This window comes from Rhinolophus ferrumequinum, chromosome X (assembly GCF_004115265.2).
Source record: "Rhinolophus ferrumequinum isolate MPI-CBG mRhiFer1 chromosome X, mRhiFer1_v1.p, whole genome shotgun sequence".
Lineage (NCBI taxonomy): Eukaryota > Metazoa > Chordata > Mammalia > Chiroptera > Rhinolophidae > Rhinolophus > Rhinolophus ferrumequinum.
The window spans coordinates 42,694,502-42,713,679 of record NC_046284.1 but is presented as its reverse complement, the minus strand read 5'-3'; the positions used below and the strand labels follow the sequence as shown (position 1 = coordinate 42,713,679).

The following is a 19,178-nucleotide window of genomic DNA, read 5'->3' as shown; positions in this document are numbered from 1 at the left end:
AATGAAAAGGGGAAGTTATTACGGACACCACAGAAATACGAAGGATCACGCAAGAATACTATGAAGGACTATATGTCACCAAATTCAATTACCTAGAAGAATTGGACAAGTTCTTAGAAACAGATAGCCTTCCAAGGCTGAACCATGAAGAACTAGAAAATCTTAACAGACCGATCACTAATAATGAAATTGAATCAGTCATCCAAAACCTTCCCAAAAGCAAAAGCCCAGGAACAGATATCTTCACTAGTGAAGGCTACCAAACCTTCAAAGAGGATCTAATACCAATCCCGTTCAAACTCTTCCAAACTATTGAAGAAGAGACAGTACTCCCTAACTTATTTTATGAGGCCAACATTACCCTGATACCAAAACCTGGTAAGGACAACACAAAAAAAGAAAACTACAGACCAATATATCTGATGAATACAGATGCAAAAATCCTAAACAAAATTCTAGCAAATCAAATACAATAATGCATTAAAAAGAACATTCATCACGACCAAGTGGGGTTCATCCATGGGGCACAAGGATAGTTCAACATCCACAAATCCGTCAATGTGATACATCACATAAACAAAATAAAGGACAAAAATCATATGATTATATCAATTGATGCAGAAAAAGCATTTGACAAGATACAACATCCATTTATGATTAAAACACTTAATAAAATAGGTATAGAAGGAAAATACCTTAACGTAATAAAGGCCGTGTATGACAAGCCCTCAGCTAATCTCATAATTAATGCTGAAAAACTGAAGCCCTTTGCTCTATGTTCAGGAACACGACAGGGCTGTCCCCTATCATCTCTGCTTTTCAACATAGTGTTGGAAGTCCTCGCCAGAGCAATCAGGGAAGAGAAAGAAATAAAAGGCATCCACATTTGGAATGAAGAAGTTAAACTACCACTCTTTGCAGATGACATGATGCTATATATAGAAAACCCTAAAGACTCCATCAAAAAGCTATTAGAGACAAACAACAGCTAAGAGATTCGTGGAAGGATTACTTGAAGGTGCGCTAATTGGGCGAGCAGGGTAAGAAGGAAGGGAGAGGAGTGAAAACGCGGGGGCCCGCGGCGGAATCCCAGGCCAGGGCGGTGGCTGAGACCCGGCCCACGGTGGCGGAGTCCCGGCCGCCAGCAGAGGCGGCGGAATCCTTGCCGGCGGCGGAGGTGGCGGCAGCGGTGGCGGTGGTGAAAACCGCGGTGGCACCCGCAGTTCCAAACACGCACAGGATCACAGGGCGGAACAGAGAACACAAAAACCAGGAGGTGGGCTCTTTCCCTGCGTCCCACAGCTGATCTCTCTCGCTGGGAGGGCGGCTAGTGGGCCCTAGGGCAGACAAGGAACACAGTCTCCATACCTGGGCCCCACCCCCCCAATCTTCCAATCCTACCCCTGACTGTCCAGAGACTTAACTGGCCCCTGAACGGAGAAGTATTGTCAGAACACAGAAGAGCCATAGTAGTGCTCAGGCTCTGGGAAGACTGACAGGCAGCTCTGACCAAGGGAAGAGGCTAGGAAGAGTGTGGTTTTGGCTGAGCTAGGAGAGAAGAGACTCCTCCACCCCCAGCCACCACCTTTTCTGGCCTGCAGGAAGAGAGTGAAGGGGCTGGGCTGGGAGAGAAGACCCCTCCATCACCAGCCCCCACCCTTTCTGGCCTGCGTAGGACAGGGCAAGTACAACTGCAAAGGCACTCCCAGGGATCAGCAGTAAGCAGCAGATGCAGCTCTGGGCTTTCAGCAGCTCAGAAATCTCCTGCCCGCAACCACCCCCCCAAACACACACAAACTGAAGAAGTGCCCTAAGACGCAGGAGTATTGGACATGAGGCTGGTGGTGCTGCTCTCAGTGTGCATATGTGCAGTCAAGGGCAGAAACTGCACTGAATTTGTAAAAACTATCATCCAGACCCCTCAGGCCCACGCATTTAAATCTACAGTCCCAAAGTCACTATGGGCACCAGGTGACCATCTCTGCCTGCACAATAAGCAGGGGGCTCTTTGGTACAGCAGAGGACAACCTGGACATTTCTTGGTGTGCTTAAGCCAAGACTGGCACTGCTTTTTGTTTTGCTTTGTTTTGTTTTGTTGTGTTTTGTCTTTATATCTTTGATATCTTTACATGTGTCAAGTGGAGCTTATCGGGTGTTTTTACATTGAATGTATTTGATTTTTTTCTTTGTTGTTGTTGTTGTTGTTGTTGTGCTTGGTGATTTGCTTTGTTCTGAAACAGCCCTACCAGGGCCCAGCTTAAGAGGCACAAGATTCAACATATCCAGCAGCCAATTCCAGACCAAACCAGAGTACCACCAGGTTTGACCTACAAGTCACACACCCAGAGGGAATTCTCTACAGGCACAAGAGCCCATAGAGGCCAAACCACATTTAAGTGGTCAACCTCATGCAGCAGAACACCCTGCAGTGGGCAGAGCCAAGTCTCACAACGAGTCAGCCTAGGAGTTAAACCCACCTACTCACGAGCAAAAAGCAATTAAAGATCTTCTTGAACGGGACAGTGTACACAACACAAGAGTCACCTTTGGAGCACACGCAGAGGAGGACGACATGGTGCGAGTCAAATATAAAGGACACATACTACATAAGATAACCTAGCAAGAACTAAGAACTCTAGGGGATCTACCTAATCTATCAAAATAAACACAGTCAGCCAGAATGGGGAAACAAAGATACACGTCCCAAATAAAAGAACAGAAGAAGCCTCCACAACTGGAACCAAATGAAGCAGACGTAACCAACCTTTCAGAGACAGAGTTCAGAACACTGGTGATAAGAATGTTTAAGGAGCTTAGAGAAGACATAAAGAAGGATGTAGAAATCCTAACGAACGAGCTTAGAGAAAACATAAAGAAGGATGTAGAAATCATAACGAACAACCAGTTAGAACTAAAGAACACAATTACCGAAATTAAGAACTCACTTGAAGGAATTACCAGCAGGCTAGATGAAGCAGAGGATCAAATCAGCGACTTAGAACACAAGGTAGCAGAGATCACCCAAACGGAACAACAGAAAGAAAAAAGAATAAAAAACAATGAGGATGGCTTAAGAGACCTCTGGGATAACATCAAGCGCAACAACATGCGCATTATAGGAATACCAGAAGGTGAAGAGAGGAAGCAAGGGATTGAGAACATATTTGAAGTAATAATAATGTCTGAAAACTTACCCAACCTGATGAAGGAAACCAACATACAAGCCCAGGAAGTGCAGAGAGTTCCAACCAGGATTAACCCAAACAGGTCCACACCAAGACACATTACAGTTAAAATGGCAAAGCTTAAAGACAAAGAGAGAATCCTAAAAGCAGCAAGAGAAAGACAGAGGGTGACATACAAGGGAACTCTCATAAGACTATCAAATGATTTTTCTACAGAAACATTCCAGGCCAGGAGGGAGTGGAAGGAGATACTCAAAGTGATGGAAAACAAAGGCCTACAACCTAGATTGCTTTATCCAGCAAGGCTATCATTTAAAGTTGATGGAGAGATAAAGAGCTTTCCAGAAAAAAATAAGCTAAAGGAATTTATTACAACCAAGCCAGCATTGCAAGAAATACTAAAAGGACTTCTGTAAATAGAAGAAAGATCAAAACAACCTAACTACAAATTTGAAAATGGCAATAACTATGTACCTATCAATAATCACTTTAAATGTAAATGGATTAAATGCTCCAATCAAGAGACATAGGCTGGCTGACTGGATAAGAAAGCAAGACCCCTGTATATGCTGTATACAAGAGACTCACCTCAGAACAAAAGACACACACAGGCTGAGAGTGAAGGGTTGGAGTAAGATATTTCATGCAAATGGAAACGAGAAAAAAGCTGGAGTTGCAATACTTATATCTGACAAAATAGACTTTAAAATGAAGAACATACTAAAAGATAAAGATGGACACTATATAATAATAAAGGGATCGATCCGACAAGAGGACATAACCCTAGTAAACATCTATGCACCCAACATAGGAGCACCTAAATATATAAAACAGGTACTGACTGACATAAAGACAGAGATGAACAGTTACACTATTATAGAAGGGTACTTCAACACACCCCTGACAACAAGGGACAGGTCTCACAGACAGAAAATCAATATGGAAACAACAGCCTTAAATGATACATTGGACCATTTGGATTTAATCGATATTTTCAGAACATTTCACCCCAATGCTGCAAAATACACGTTTTTCTCAGGCGCACATGGAACATTTTCCAAGATAGATCATATGTTAGGCCACAAAACAAGTCTTGATAAATTTAAGAAAATTGAAATCATACCAATTGTCTTCTCTGATTACAATGCTATGAAATTAGAAATGAACTACAGGAAAAAAACTGGAAGACACACCAATTCATGGAGGCTGAATAACTTATTGCTAAATAATGAATGGGTCAAGGAGGAGATCAAGGAAGAAATCAAAAGATATCTTGAGACAAACGAAAATGAAAACACGACGACCCAAAATCTATGAGATGCCGCAAAAGCAGTCCTAACAGGGAAATTCATAGCTTTGCAGGCCTACCTAAAGAAACAAGAAACATCACTAATCAACACTTTATCTTCACATTTAAGGGATTTGGAAAAAGAACAGCAAACTAAGCCCAAAGGGAGCACAAGGAAAGAGATAATAAAGATCAGAGCAGAAATAAATGAATAGAAACCAGAAAACAATACAAAAGATCAATGAATCCAAGAGTTGGTTCTTAGAGAAGATAAACAAAATTGACAAACCTTTAGCCAGACTCATTAAAAAAAAAGAGAGAGAGGACCCAAATTAATAAAATTAGAAATGAAAGAGGAGAAGTGACAACGGACACTGCAGAAATACAAACAGTTTTAAGAAGTTACTATGAGCAACTATATGCCAACAAATTTGACAATTTGGAAGAAATGGACAATTTTCTAGAGGCGTACAACCTTCCAAGGCTAACTCAAGAAGAAACAGAAAACCTGAATAGACTGATTACCACCACGGAAATGGAATCAGTAATCAACAGTCTCCCAACAAACAAAAGCCCTGGACCAGATGGCTTTACAGGTGAATTTTACAAAACGTTCAAAAAAGAATTATCACCTATTCTCCTCAAGCTCTTCCAAAAAATCCAGAAGGACGGAAGACTCCCAAACACTTTTTACGAAGCCACTATCACCCTGACCCCAAAATCAGACAAAGACACCACAAAAAAAGAAAACTACAGGCCGATATCTCTAATGAACATAGATGCAAAAATCCTCAACACAATATTAGCGAACAGAATTCAGCAATACATTAAAAAGATCATTCACCATGATCAAGTGGGATTCATCTCTGGTATGCAAGGGTGGTTCAAAATCCGAAAATCAATTAACGTGATACACCACATTAACAAAATGAAAAATAAAAATCACATGATCATATCAATAGATGCAGAAAAAGCATTTGATAAAATCCAACAGCCATTTATGATAAAAACCCTTAAGAAAGTGGGAATAGAGGGATCATATCTCAACATAATAAAGGCCATATATGACAAACCCACAGCTAACATCATACTCAATGGGGAAAAGCTAAAACCATTCCCCCTAAAATCAGGAACAAGGCAAGGTTGCCCACTATCTCCGCTTCTATTCAACATAGTGCTGGAAGTTCTAGCCATAGCAATCAGACAAGAAAAAGAAATAAAAGGCATCCAAATTGGTAAGGAGGAAGTAAAGTTATCATTGTATGCAGATGATATGATACTATATATAGAGAACCCTAAAGACTCCACCAAGAAGCTATTAGAGCTGATCGATGCATTTAGTAAAGTAGCAGGATACAAAATTAATATTCAGAAATCAGTTGCATTTGTATATAACAATAATAAAACATCAGAAGGAGAAATTTAAAAAAAATCCCATTTACAATCGCTCCAAAGACTATAAAATACCTGGGAATAAATTTAACCAAAGAAGTAAAAGATCTGTACTCAGAAAATTATAAGACATTGAAGAAAGGAATGAAGGAAGATATAAATAGATGGAAACACATATCATGTTCATGGATAGGAAGAATTAATATAGTTAAAATATCCATGCTGCCTAAGGCAATATACACATTCAATGCAATTCCTATCAAACTGCCAACGTCGTTTTTCACAGAAATAGAACATATAATCCTAAAATTTATATGGGACCATAAAAGACCCCGAATAGCAAAGGCAATCTTGAGAAATAAGAACAAAGTTGGAGGTATAACAATACCTGACTTCAAATTATACTACAAGGCTAATATAATTTTTTTTTATTAAAACAGCATGGTACTGGCATAAAAACAGACACATAGATCAATGGAACAGAATAGAGAGTCCAGAAATAAATCCATGCCTATATGGCCATTTAATCTACGACAATGGAAGCAAGAATGTACGATGGGGTAAAGACAGTCTACTCAATAAATGGTGCTGGGAAACCTGGACAGACATATGCAAAAAAATGAAACTAGACCAACTCCTTACACCATATACAAAAATAAATTCAAAATGGCTTAAAGACTTAAATGTGAGATCTGAAACCATAAAATACCTAGAAGAAAATATAGGAAGAAACTTCACAGACATTACCCGGAGTAAGATTTTTACTGATATATCCCCTCACGCGAGGGAACTAAGAGAGAAAATAAACATGTGGGATTACATCAAACTAAAAAGTTTTTTCACAGCAAAGGAAACCATCAATAAAACAAAAAGGGATCCTACTGAATGGGAAAAGATATTTGCCAATGATATCTGATAAGGGATTAATATCACAAATCTATGAAAAACTCACTCAACTCAACTTCAAAAAACAAATAACTCAATTAAAAAATGGGCAGAGGACTTGAAGAGACATTTTTCTAAAAAGGAAGTACAGATGGCAAACAGACATATGAAGAAATGCTCAGCCTCACTAACCATCAAAGAAATGCAAATAAAAACCTCAATGAGATACCACCTCACCCCAGTCAAAATGGCTATCATCAATAAATCAACAAACAACAAGTGCTGGCGCAGATGTGGAGAAAAGGGAACGCTTGTGCACTGTTGGTGGGATTGAAGATTGGTGCAGCCACTATGGAAAACAGTATGGAGGTATCTCAAAAGTCTGAAAATGGAACTACCCTATGATCCAGTAAGTCCACTCCTAGGTATCTATCTGGAGAAATCCAAAACTCCAATTCAAAAATCTTTATACACTCCTGTGTTTCTTACAGCACTATACACAATAGCCAAGACATGGAAACAACCGAAATGCCCATCGGTAGATGACTGGATTAAGAAACTGTGGTACATTTATACAATGGAGTATTACGCAGCCATAAAGAAGAAAGAAATCTTACCATTTGCACCAACATGGATGGACCTAGAGAACATGATATTAAGTGAAATATGTCAGACGGAGAAAGATAAGTAACATATGATCTCACTTATTTGAGGAATCTAAAGAAAAGAATAAGTGAATGAATTAATCAGAAACAGTTTTGGAGACAAAGAGGATAAACTGAGGGTTGCTAGATGGGCGGGGGGGTGGGGGTAAAGGGGAAGGTGAGGGGATTAGAAATCAATCAGTAACCACAAGATGGCCACGGGGTTTTGAAAATTAATCGGGGAAACGTAATTTAGTGGTTACTAGAGGGTAAGCAAGGTGGGGGGTGAGAGATGAGGGTAAGAGGGATCAAATATATGGTGATGGAAGGAGAACTGACTCTGGGTGGTGAACACACAATGTAATTTATAGATGATGTGATACAGAATTGTACACCTGAAATCTATGTAATTTTACTAACAATTGTCACCCCAATAAATTTAAAGAACAAAAAAACACAAAAAAAACAGAGTTCAAAATATACTTCTAATATGACAAAAGGTAAACTGAATATATAAGGGGAAGTGCTTGAACCAAATTATAGAAGTATAAAGAGACAAACTAAGAGTTTGCAGATAAACAACAAAGAATTAAATCCATTTTTCAGATATTTTAGTCAGAAAAAAAAAGTCCATTGCATTTCTATATACTAACAATGAAATCTCAGAAAAAGAAATACAAAAAACAATTCCTTTTGCAATTGCAGCAAAAAGAATAAAATGCCTAGGAATAAACTTAACCAAGGATGTGAAGGACCTACATCCTTGAAGGACCTACTGAAAAGTATAAGACATTTTTGAAAGAAATTGAAGAAGACACATACAAACGGAAAGACATTCCGTGCTCATGGACTGGAAGAATCAACATAGCTAAAATGGCAATATTACCCAAAGCATATACAGATTTAATGCAATCCCCATCAAAATCCCAATGGCATTTTTTAAAGAAATAAAACAAAAAATCATCAGATTTGTTTGGAACCACAAAAGACCTCGAATAGCCAAAGCAATCTTAAGAAAAAAGAACAATACTGGAGGTATCACACTCCCTGACTTTAGCTTGTACTACAGGGCTACAATCATCAAAACAGCATGGTATTGGCAGAAAAACAGACACATAGACCAATGGAATAGAATTGAGAACCCAGAAATAAAACCACATAAATATGGACAGATAATTTTTGACAAAGAACCAAAAAACATAGAATGGAGAAAAGACAGCCTCTTCAATAAATGGTGCTGGGAGAATTGGAAAGCCACATGCAAAAGAATGAAACTGGACTGCTGTCTGTCACCATGTACCAAAATTAATTCAAAATGGATCAAAGACTTAAGCATAAGACCTGACACAATAAACTGCATAGAAGAAAACATAGGTACTAACCTTATGGACCTTGGGTTCAAAAAGCATTTTATGAATTGGACTCCAAAGGCAAACTATTAAAAGCTAAAATAAACAAATGGGACTATATGAAAGTTAAAAGTTTCTTCACAGCAAAAGAAACCAACAAAATAAAGAGGCAACCAACTGAATGGGAGAAGATTTTTGCAAACAGTGCCTCTGATAAGGGGCTAATATCCAAAATATTCAAGGAACTCATGAAACTCAACAACAAAAAAACAAACAACCCAATTGAAAAATGGGCAGAGGACCTGAAGAGACATTTCTCCAAAGAGGACATACAAATAGCAAATAGACATATGAAAAAATGCTCAACATCACTAATCATCAGAGAAATGCAAATAAAAACCACAATGAGATATCACCTCACCCCAGTCAGAATGGCTATCATCAACAAAACAAATAGTAACAAGTGTTGGAGAGTCTGTGGAGAAAAAGGAACCCTCATACACTGTTGGTGGGAATGCAGACTGGTGCAGCTGCTATGGAAGGCGTTGTGGAGGTTCCTCAAAAAATTACAAATAGAATTACCATATGACTCAGCAATCCCTCTCCTAGGTATCTACCAAAAAATCTGAAAACATTTATACATAAAGACACGTGTGCTCCAATGTTCATTGCAGCTTTGTTTACGGTGTCCACATGGAAACAACCAAAATGTCCTTTGATTGATGAATGGATAAGGAAGTTGTGGTATATATACACAATGGAATACTATTCCGTGGTAAGAAAAGATGATACAGGAACGTTTGTGACAACATGGATGGATCTTGAGAGTATAATGCTAAGTGAAATAAGTCAGACAGAAAAAGCAGAGAACCATATGATTTCACTGATATGTGGTATATAAACCCAAAACAACAAAAGAGCAATACAAACAAATGAGAAACAAAAACTCATAGACAGAGACAATAGTTTAGTGGTTACCAGAGGGTAAGGGTGTTGGGGGATGGGAGATGTGGGTTAGGGCGATCAAATATATGGTGATGGAAGGAGAACTGACTCTGGGTGGTGAACACACAATGGGATTTATAGATGATGTAATACAGAATTGTACACCTATAATCTATGTAATCTTACTATCAATTGTCACCCCAATCAATTGAAGAAAGAAGAAAAAATGAAGTCTATAACAAAAGAAAAAGAAGGACATGACATAATAATAAAGGGATCAGTCCGACAAGAAGACATAACCCTAGGAAATGTCTATGCACCCAAAAGAGGAGTACCTAAATGTATAAAACAAATATTCACAGACATAAGGGCAGAGATAGACAGTATCACAATCATTGTAAAGGATTTTAATATGGCACTGACACCAATGGACAGATTCTCCAGACAGAATATCAACACAGAAATATTGGCCTTATATGACACACTAGATCAGTTAGATTTAGTTGATATTTGTAGAGCACTTCACCCCAAAGCAACAGAATATACATTCTTTTCAAGTGCACATGGGACATTTTCCAATCTAGACCACATGCTAGGCCACAAAACAAGTCTCAATAAACTTAAGAAGACTGAACTCATATTAAGCATCTTCTCTGACCACAGTGCTGTGAAACTAGAAATGAATTTGTAATTTATGTACCATTACCTTGATCCCCAAAGCAGACAAAGACATCACAAAAAAGAAAACTATAGGCTGATATCCCTAATGAACACAGATGCAAATATATGGTGATAGAAGGAGAACTGACTCTGGGTGGTAAATACACAATGTGATATTGTGACAGCCCCGATTTGGCTATCCTCTTCAGTTTATTCAAGAAATAACTCTGATGCTAACCTCCCCCATTGGTAATGATCCTTCCCAGCACCTAAAATAACACCATTGTGATGGAGATGGCTTAATGATGGCACTGTGAAATGCTTGCCACAATTTTAGCAGGCTGTCTTTTGTCTTGCTTTGTTTTGTGATTCCTCTACCTTTTGCTCCTCATATCATCCACATTGGAAAGAAAGGGAGGTCAAATCAAAATTACAAGTTTGAATATATTCTTTGGTTATGTAATCACAGGACCCAAGAAAGATCTGAATATAAGAACTGTGCAAATACCATATAGAGACCACCCTAGAATTCAACATATCTACCAAGGTGAATACTACATCACGTTGGAGATTCCAGGAGCATAGAGAGGTAGAGGGCAGTAAGAAGAGTAGTAGCCTGGTGAAAAATATCTATATAGAAGCAACATTGTGAGATGAACACTCTGTTATCATGGAGTTAGAAGTTCTCTTAAAGGTCATGTACTGATCTAAAAAAGAAGAAAAAAAAAAGGCCCAGGGAACAGATGGGATTGGCCCCATGTCACATAGCTAATGGAGAACAGAGTGAAGACTAGAAATCATGTCTCTGAATCCCAGTCTAGGTCTTTTTCCATATATTGAATGTTGGATATCAACAGACTCAGCAGAGTATAAGACTGGAATATTGTGCAAAATCTTTTGATTGATATGACCAAACTCCCCCTCTATCACTGCTCAGAGCCAGGAGCATCTCATCAACAATACAACTCTTAAGAGGATAAGTTACTGAAGAAATAACCAATAACTAGGGTACAATTAGTTTTTTTGTTTCTTTCTAGAAGGACAGTATATTTGATTTTGGACATCTGCATCACAATCCCTTTTTGAAAATACAAAATGTACCTCAGTGTGAGACATTTTGAAGTATACACTACATATTACAAGGTAGTTTGCGAACTGTCTCCTTTCACAGAGCCCAACCTGGCTTCCCACCTTTGCTCTTTTTCACTTCATGCTCAAGCCATTCCTCGCAAAGCTGGTCTGCAGGAATCAAATCTGTGGAAGTTTGGGAAGGGCAAATCTTTTGGTAACACAAACATAAACTTCCTAGCTTTGATTTTCTCCAGGGAAGGTCAATGATAAATGACCTCCCTCTTGGGGCATAATTTATGGCCACGTGAGCCCAACATTGACTGACAGGATCATAACACTAGGAGGAGAGAGAAGTTGGCTCTGTGAGAGCTGGAGGCCAGAGAATATAATAAGTAAGACCAGATTGATGGGAGGGTACAGAGACGACAAGGGGAAAGAAAAACTAGCTACACAGGCACAGTAAAGACGTTGGGAAATGGACTCAACATTCCAAGCTTAAATCCAACTTGTCTTCCTGTGTTTCCTGCAATTGCCTTTGTGCTTGCAACACCCAGTTATTTAGTATATAGCGAGATGGAAGGGGCAAGTCTTTCCTGGAATACTTAGCAGTGGCCCAAACATCCTTTGTACTGATTTTCCTATTCCACCATTGTATGATTCAAAACATTTCTTAAAACTCCTGTTCTAGCTTCCAAGGCTATGGGTAATCTTGGAATCTGCTTAAACCTCTTTTCTGTTATACTGAGACAAAAAATTCCTGGTCCAAATAGTTGGTAATAGAAAGAAATAGGTAGAAACATAAAACAAATTTATCCAATTAAAAATTGGCCTACCAAAGCTAACACAAATATTAAAGGCCATACTTATCCCTTAGGCATTTATCTTGAGGGAATAGTGAATCTTTGCACAGATCCTGGATGTGGGCAAAACTGACACTGGAGATGCCAATAAGGGTAACATGAAAATGGGTGGTGTGAGGACCTTATACCCCTGTGCAAGATGCCAAAAATCTGGAAGTCTATTAGTAAAGTTCTGCATCTCTAAGAGAAGCACCATGCTCTCTGTGCTTTAAAGAAATGAATGTAAGGCTAGACCATGCGTCAACTGAGCCACGAAGTGAACCAGAATTTTGGATTCCAGTTTTTGTGCATCCATGACCTTTAAACATAAGGGTCAATGTATGCCTTGATTCTAGAAATTAATAGTTGGATAATTTTGTCAACAGTGCAACCACTCCAGCTGCCAAGGAATCAAAAGAACAATCTCACCTAACAATGAATTAATATGCATCACCATCCAACCCTTCATCATGTTTTCCCTGATTTCCTAGAACCCATTAAGAATGTGGGAGTAGTCAGGGCCCTACCAACTACTTCTTATTCCATTGTAAAATTCTTATTGAGGTGAGGAGTAAATTGGGACCCCTTCCTCCTAGTGATTGGCTTCCCTGCCTACACAAACCACAAATATCTCAGAGGCAAGAGGTCAGGAACCCAGTCTTCTATATTGGCAAAACACAAGCCCTAAAAAGACCAAAGTCTCCAAAAGCGCATCCAAACAAAATAAGAACAGAGAGAAAGAGATGAGAGCTATGTCTGCAGATTGCTTGTCAATCAGTGTAAGCCAATCAGTCAAATGTACACAGGAGAACAGAAGCAACAATAAATCAGGTATAATCAAGTGGGCTATTTTAACTAATTATTATTAACAAAGGATTAGAAAAGAATTTGATTTGATCTATTTGGGATCCAGTTAGAGCAAGACTGAAACCAAGTGATGGCCTCGATTTCATCTTAAAATGTTCCATAACAAATAGCCTTCACCATACTTTGTCTTATCTGCCTGGTGCCACATTTATCCAAAGACAGGCATGGAAATCTCATCCAAGCAAATCCAAACCATTGCAACACATGTGCCTTCAGCCTGCATGGAGGTAGATCATATTCCCAAGTTTTAAGAATCCCCACCAGTAATCAAAGTGACTGACAAGTACTAACATTAGAGTTGTCATCACTAGAATTGGGAAATGGGCTAGGATCCAAAATTTTGAGTTTGGCACCAAATTTCAGTATACCCAGCGCCTTTTGTATTTAGTAGGTTTGTCCCTGCACCCCCAAATTTCGTTATTTAATGTTCTTGCTGTAACCACACAATAATGTTTCATTTGTGGGTTACTGCATACATACCAATTATACCAGTGAAGTTAGTTCCTAATCATTCAGCATCTTCTTTGAACATGATTTCCTAGTGTGCTCTGCAGTATATATATACGTGTATATATATACGTGTATATATTATATATATAATATTGTATATATAATATATATTATAATAATATATAATATATGTCATATAATATATAATATAATATATATTATATATATGTATGTATATACATATGACGTATATTATATATTATTATAATATATTATATATACAATATTATATATATATATAATATATCTATTTCGTGTGTGTCTGTGTGTGTGTGTGTGTGTGTGTGTGTGTGTGTGTTCCATAAAAGGTATTTGTGGTTAAATAGGATTGGGAAATCCTGAGACTATATTAAACGGGTTTCCTTTCTGCAGGACTTCTCAGGACATTTAATGTACCAATAAGCACTATGAATCTCTAAGAATAGTATATAATTGGCAGCATTTCACAACCTTATTTGACCATGGAACCCTTTTATGAAGAGCTTCTGGGAACAGGGAGATAGGGACAGTTCTTAGAATATACTTTGAGAAATACTGTTTTAAAAGTCTGCCCTCAATGACTTTCAAGTAAGTAAGGGATAAGAGCCACCTGGGTAGAATATCCACTCCTTTGGAAGCCCCCGATTTCTTTAGATAGACCTAAGGATAGTAGTGTCGAGGGCATTGAAAGAAAAGGGCTTCTCAGAACATTTCAGAACATTTACCGGAGCCATGTGAGAATCACTTTATGTCAGTTCATTCAATCAGCAAACATTTATAGAGCATCCACAATGTTTCAGGAGCTGAGAATTTTTTTAAGAGGTTAAGATTGTTTTAATTTTGCATAGTGGAGCCAGAGTTTGAGGAGATAACATAGCATTTGAATCAGGCCTGAAAATACAACTCCCAGGCAGACAGAGACATTTTAAAGAAAAGTAACAGTATCTACAGAGGCACTGATGCCTGACAAGGCCTTGTTCTGCTCCCTTGGGTACTGCTCCCTGACATGTTTGTACATACAAAGGTCTGACAATTAAGTTTGTGACAATAAAGTTCTGACAGTTAAGTTGGACAGATGTTGCTAAACTTTTTTGGTAACAGAGGGCTTGTTCATTATGAATTTGTACCAAGTGAACAAACAGTTAACCAAGTTTACTATTTGGAAGTGCTGAAAAGGTTGCGTGAAAAAGTTAGACGACCAGAACTTTTCGTCAACAATTCATGGCATCACGACAATGCACCAGCTCATATAGCACTGTCTTTGAGGGAATTTTTAGCCAGTAAACAAATAACTGGATTGGAACACCCTTCCTACTCACCTGATCTGGACCCCAACGACTTCTTTCTTTACCTGAACATAAAGGAAATATTGAAAGGAAGACATTTTGATGATATTCAGAACATCAAGGGTAATACGACGACAGCTCTGATGGCCATTCCAGAAAAAGAGTTCCAAAATTGCTTTTAAAGGTGGATTAAGCACTGGTGTCAGTGCATAGCTTCCCAAGGGGAGTACTTCAAAGGTGACCATAGTGATATTCACCAATGAGGTATGTAGCACTTTTTCTAGGATGAGTTCGTGAATTTAATTGTCAGACCTTATCATACACTGGCATTTCGTGATGTGTTCCCCCAGTGAAATGGGACCTGATGCCTGAAGGATTTGGAGAGGGTTTGTCACTTTATGCATTCTGCTGTAGGATAAAAATCTACCCGTTACTGGACTGGAGTTTTCTTACCGAGGAGGCAGAGTTGTCATTTTATTATTAGGAGAAATGACAGAATGCCAAGGTACAGTATACCACCACAAAATGTTGGAAATTCAATTAAAGAATGATGGAGATAAAGTAGAGGGAAGAGAGCTAACATTTATTAATATCTCATTTAATGATAAGTTGTATACATATATATTTACATCATATGTTTAATTTACAGAATGTTTCATACCCATTATTTTATTTGATCCTCGTGAGAATTCTGTGAGGATGAGCAGGGCAGGTGTGATCAGCACCTTTGTACAGAGGAGAAGTGTGAGGCTCAAGATAGTAAAGTGATTAGCCTAAGGTCACACAGTAAGTGGCTATATCAAGACTAGAAACCAGGTCTTCTGAATCTTAGTCTTATGTCCTTAATTTTTATTTGTCCTGTGTTACTTCAACAGGCTGAAGGTATAGGGAAGCAGACTTATTCCCAATATAAGGAAAATATCTCCAGGTGTCTCTCTGATCACAAAATGTTAGGGAACAGGTAAAAGCCACAAATCTATCAAATTGCCAAGTATACGAGTTTGAGTCTTCCAAGAAACTTAAAATCGTGTAGCACACAGTATATATCAGAAATTATGGAAGGAGGCACAGTTCTGCATTTGAGCACTCATTGGTCATTCTGATGTATAGTGAATATGCTTTTTTGGAATCTATATTGTTACTCAAACATCAAAGCTGTTTTAAGAGGTGGAAAGTATGAACTGATAATAATCCACACTTGTCTTCTCTGATGGGGAACCAGGAATCTCTTTAGAGCCAACAGAACCAGTCACTGTTCCAATGCCTTTGGAACACTTTTTTTTTGTATATTTACAGCTTCCTGTACTCAAGAGAATGGTGCATCTGTCTGATGGAGACGCCTGGCTGCATTCTTTGCCAAATATTAATATAGGTGGCACTTCAGTAGTATAACCAATGACATGAAGAACCTGATTTGGAGGAGAACAGATGGCAGCATCTTTCTTGAGCTAATTTTAGGATCCTGAAATAGTCCCTTTCTCACACAAACCATCAGTGGAAGCAAATTAAGATAGCTATGTCACATGGAAAAGGAAGAGAGAAAAAATGTGGTCTAGTGTGAGGCAAGAAAACAAATGAGAGACTTCAATGCTTCCCCCAGATCTGATTTCTTCATAGAATATGAGGGTCACTTCAACTCTTTTCAACAAAATGAATGCTGAATACCAACCAACATGAGGGTATCTAAGAAGAAATGAGTGGTGGAAATCTCATTTCTAGTCACATTTATTGAACAACCAAGATTGCATCATGTAATAGCTAAAATCATATACATAAGAATGTAGATGATCTAGGTTCTAACACATCTTTTCTTAGCAGATAAGGAAGCTGAGGTTATGAGTAAGTGACCATTTTACTTGGTAAGTCAGAAGCAGATTGAATTTCAAAGTCTCAGATTCCTCATCCATTGATTTGTCTGCTAAAAAGACCTTTCTTCCAAATGAGACATAAAACATCAGATAAGGATGATGAGAAGTGGAGGATTGTCCCTCAATCAGAAATGATAACCTGAGGTACAAGATGGTCATCCAATGATTTAGAACAAATAAGAAAAAGAGTACTTTGAAAAAAAAACCTACCTGTTTTCCATCCAGAGTATAGAGTTTTTTGACAACCCCGGTCTCTAGTTTGATGGCTTCAGTGATATCAGTAAGGACTTGCTCAAATGAGTGGGCAGTCTTCTTGTTCAGGAGCACACGCACGGCCTTCCGAGGCTTCACCCCACTGCGAATGATGGTCACCAGCTTGGGGCGCACAAAGTCCTTGTTTTCCCTGGCCTGAGCACTGTTGCTGCTAGCCAGGGACTGGGGGGCTTTCATATTGGCAGATGTCTTCACATTGACAGACCAGTTGGGATTGACATTCTTGGTGTACTCCACCTTTTTAAAGAAGTTGTCTGAGGAGCAAACATAGCTTTCCCCTAAGGGAAAAAATAAGTCGTGATTAGTTTAATAGCAGATATATGACTACTCTAACCAAACTAATATACATTGACCCTGGAATAGGACTTTTGGAGAAATGGTGATAATAACCAACTTTAGGTTCAATTCCTAATGCAGCTCTCTAACAACTTGGCTCATTCAATTTCAAGATAACATAATTAGAAAAACACTCTTCATTATAACGGCAGACCTAGTTGGAAAATCCTATAAAGCTAAGGGTCCTAAAGAGAATGAACACACCTAAGTATAATCTAACAAGTAGGGTTCTCAAGCTTGATTTGGTTTTATTGGAATTCAAATGTTTATGTTAATTTTTAGGATGTTTGTTAACATCTAGGGGCATTACTGGAGTGTTTCTAACATGTCTATATTTCTTAATGTTCCAGTCCTATTTCTGGACCCATATCCCTATTCCAGTGTTATATTATGAACCAAGAAGAACTCTCAAAGTTAATATATTTTCATTCCAAATTAAAATGACCCATGTAACTCTGCATATTGGGCATACAGCACATACTTGCCAAGAAGCTAGAATGTCCTTTGCACAGAGTATATGGCTAAGCAGTGTAATATCGAAATGGGAAATACATGTGTGTGATGAATTATATATATATATATGTGAGCATAATTGTGTCTTCTACTGCTTATCCCCACACCCAATAGGAGAAACTGTCTGAAAAACAACCTGTGCGTGCAGACACACACACACACTCACACACCCACACACACAACATTCCTTATGTCTGCATATCTTAGCTCTTGCTTGAGAAATATTCTCCCTTGTTGCCACCACCGACCCCTCATCTTTCCATCTTTCCAAATGCTGCACTGTTTATTCAAGGACATCATCACTAGTGCTCATCCTTGGCTCCTGTAATAAAGTGGAGATGTGAGAATAGATTGTACAGCCTGATTTACAGATTGGAAGGATCTAGTGTAATTTTCACATGTACCTTGGGCTAGAGGAAATGACTAATATAGTGGAAGAAATGCAGGGACCAAAGGCAAAAGGAGGGGATTAGACACCTGGGACTAGAAGCTGGAGAACAAAGGAAGAGAGGTAGGCTCAGCCTGAGGGAGAGAGTTTTAGAAAAGTTTGAACTTGTTGAGTAAAAGACATTTGCCTTAAGGTATACAGAAGTTCATCCAGTGGTTGAGCTGCAGAAAACCGGTGTGATTTAACCAGGCTTACCCTATCAGTAATGGCTATAAATAAATAAATACATACATACATACATACATACATACATACATACATAAACCGTAGCCAGTGCAAAGAATGCATAAAACACCATTATAGTCTGATGGCTCACCTTCTTTGGTCTCAGCAGGAGAAGCATACAGAGACATTCAGAAACACTGGGCTGATAATTCACTCCCATTGCAAATATTGATTGCTTTGCTGTAGCACCAAATCCTTTAAGTCACATTAATTAATAAATTTTTCAGTTAGTGCTGAGAAGATTCAGTCAGAATCTCTGGGGCACGTTTGAGGACATTTGTGTGTGTGTGTGTGTGTGTGTGTGTGTGTGTGTGTGTGTGTGTGTAGGGGAAGCTGTTTCCAAACATATGCAAAGTGGCTTCCAACAGAGCTCTCAGTCCCAGAAGCTGCTACTGTTCTCTCTTGATTTGTATGCAAGCAACAGCACTCTAGTACATACATGCACACACAGCAAGGGGTGGTCAAAGATCTCAGCCAAAAGAAACTTAATTTCTCTGGTTCCCTTGTTGGCTAAAAAGAACAAATCCAAGTGATTACAGTCTATGTTCTTTAAATTGTGATTTAGAGACATCATCAAACTGGTGGTGTGAGGTGAGCCTCTGAAAATCTCCCCTG

The 19,178-nt window shown here is 38.6% G+C and overlaps 1 protein-coding gene across 3 annotated transcripts in view; it reads right to left on the bottom strand.

Annotated features, from left to right (window-relative positions):
• Positions 1 to 19,178, bottom strand: part of DCX (doublecortin) — a 234,843-nt gene that overhangs the window by 195,985 nt on the left and 19,680 nt on the right. For all 3 annotated transcript variants that reach the window (XM_033118742.1, XM_033118756.1, XM_033118748.1), the window contains exon 3: positions 16,979 to 17,319. In XM_033118742.1, coding sequence (XP_032974633.1) covers positions 16,979 to 17,319 — 341 coding nt within the window. The remainder of the gene's footprint in view (positions 1 to 16,978; positions 17,320 to 19,178) is intronic.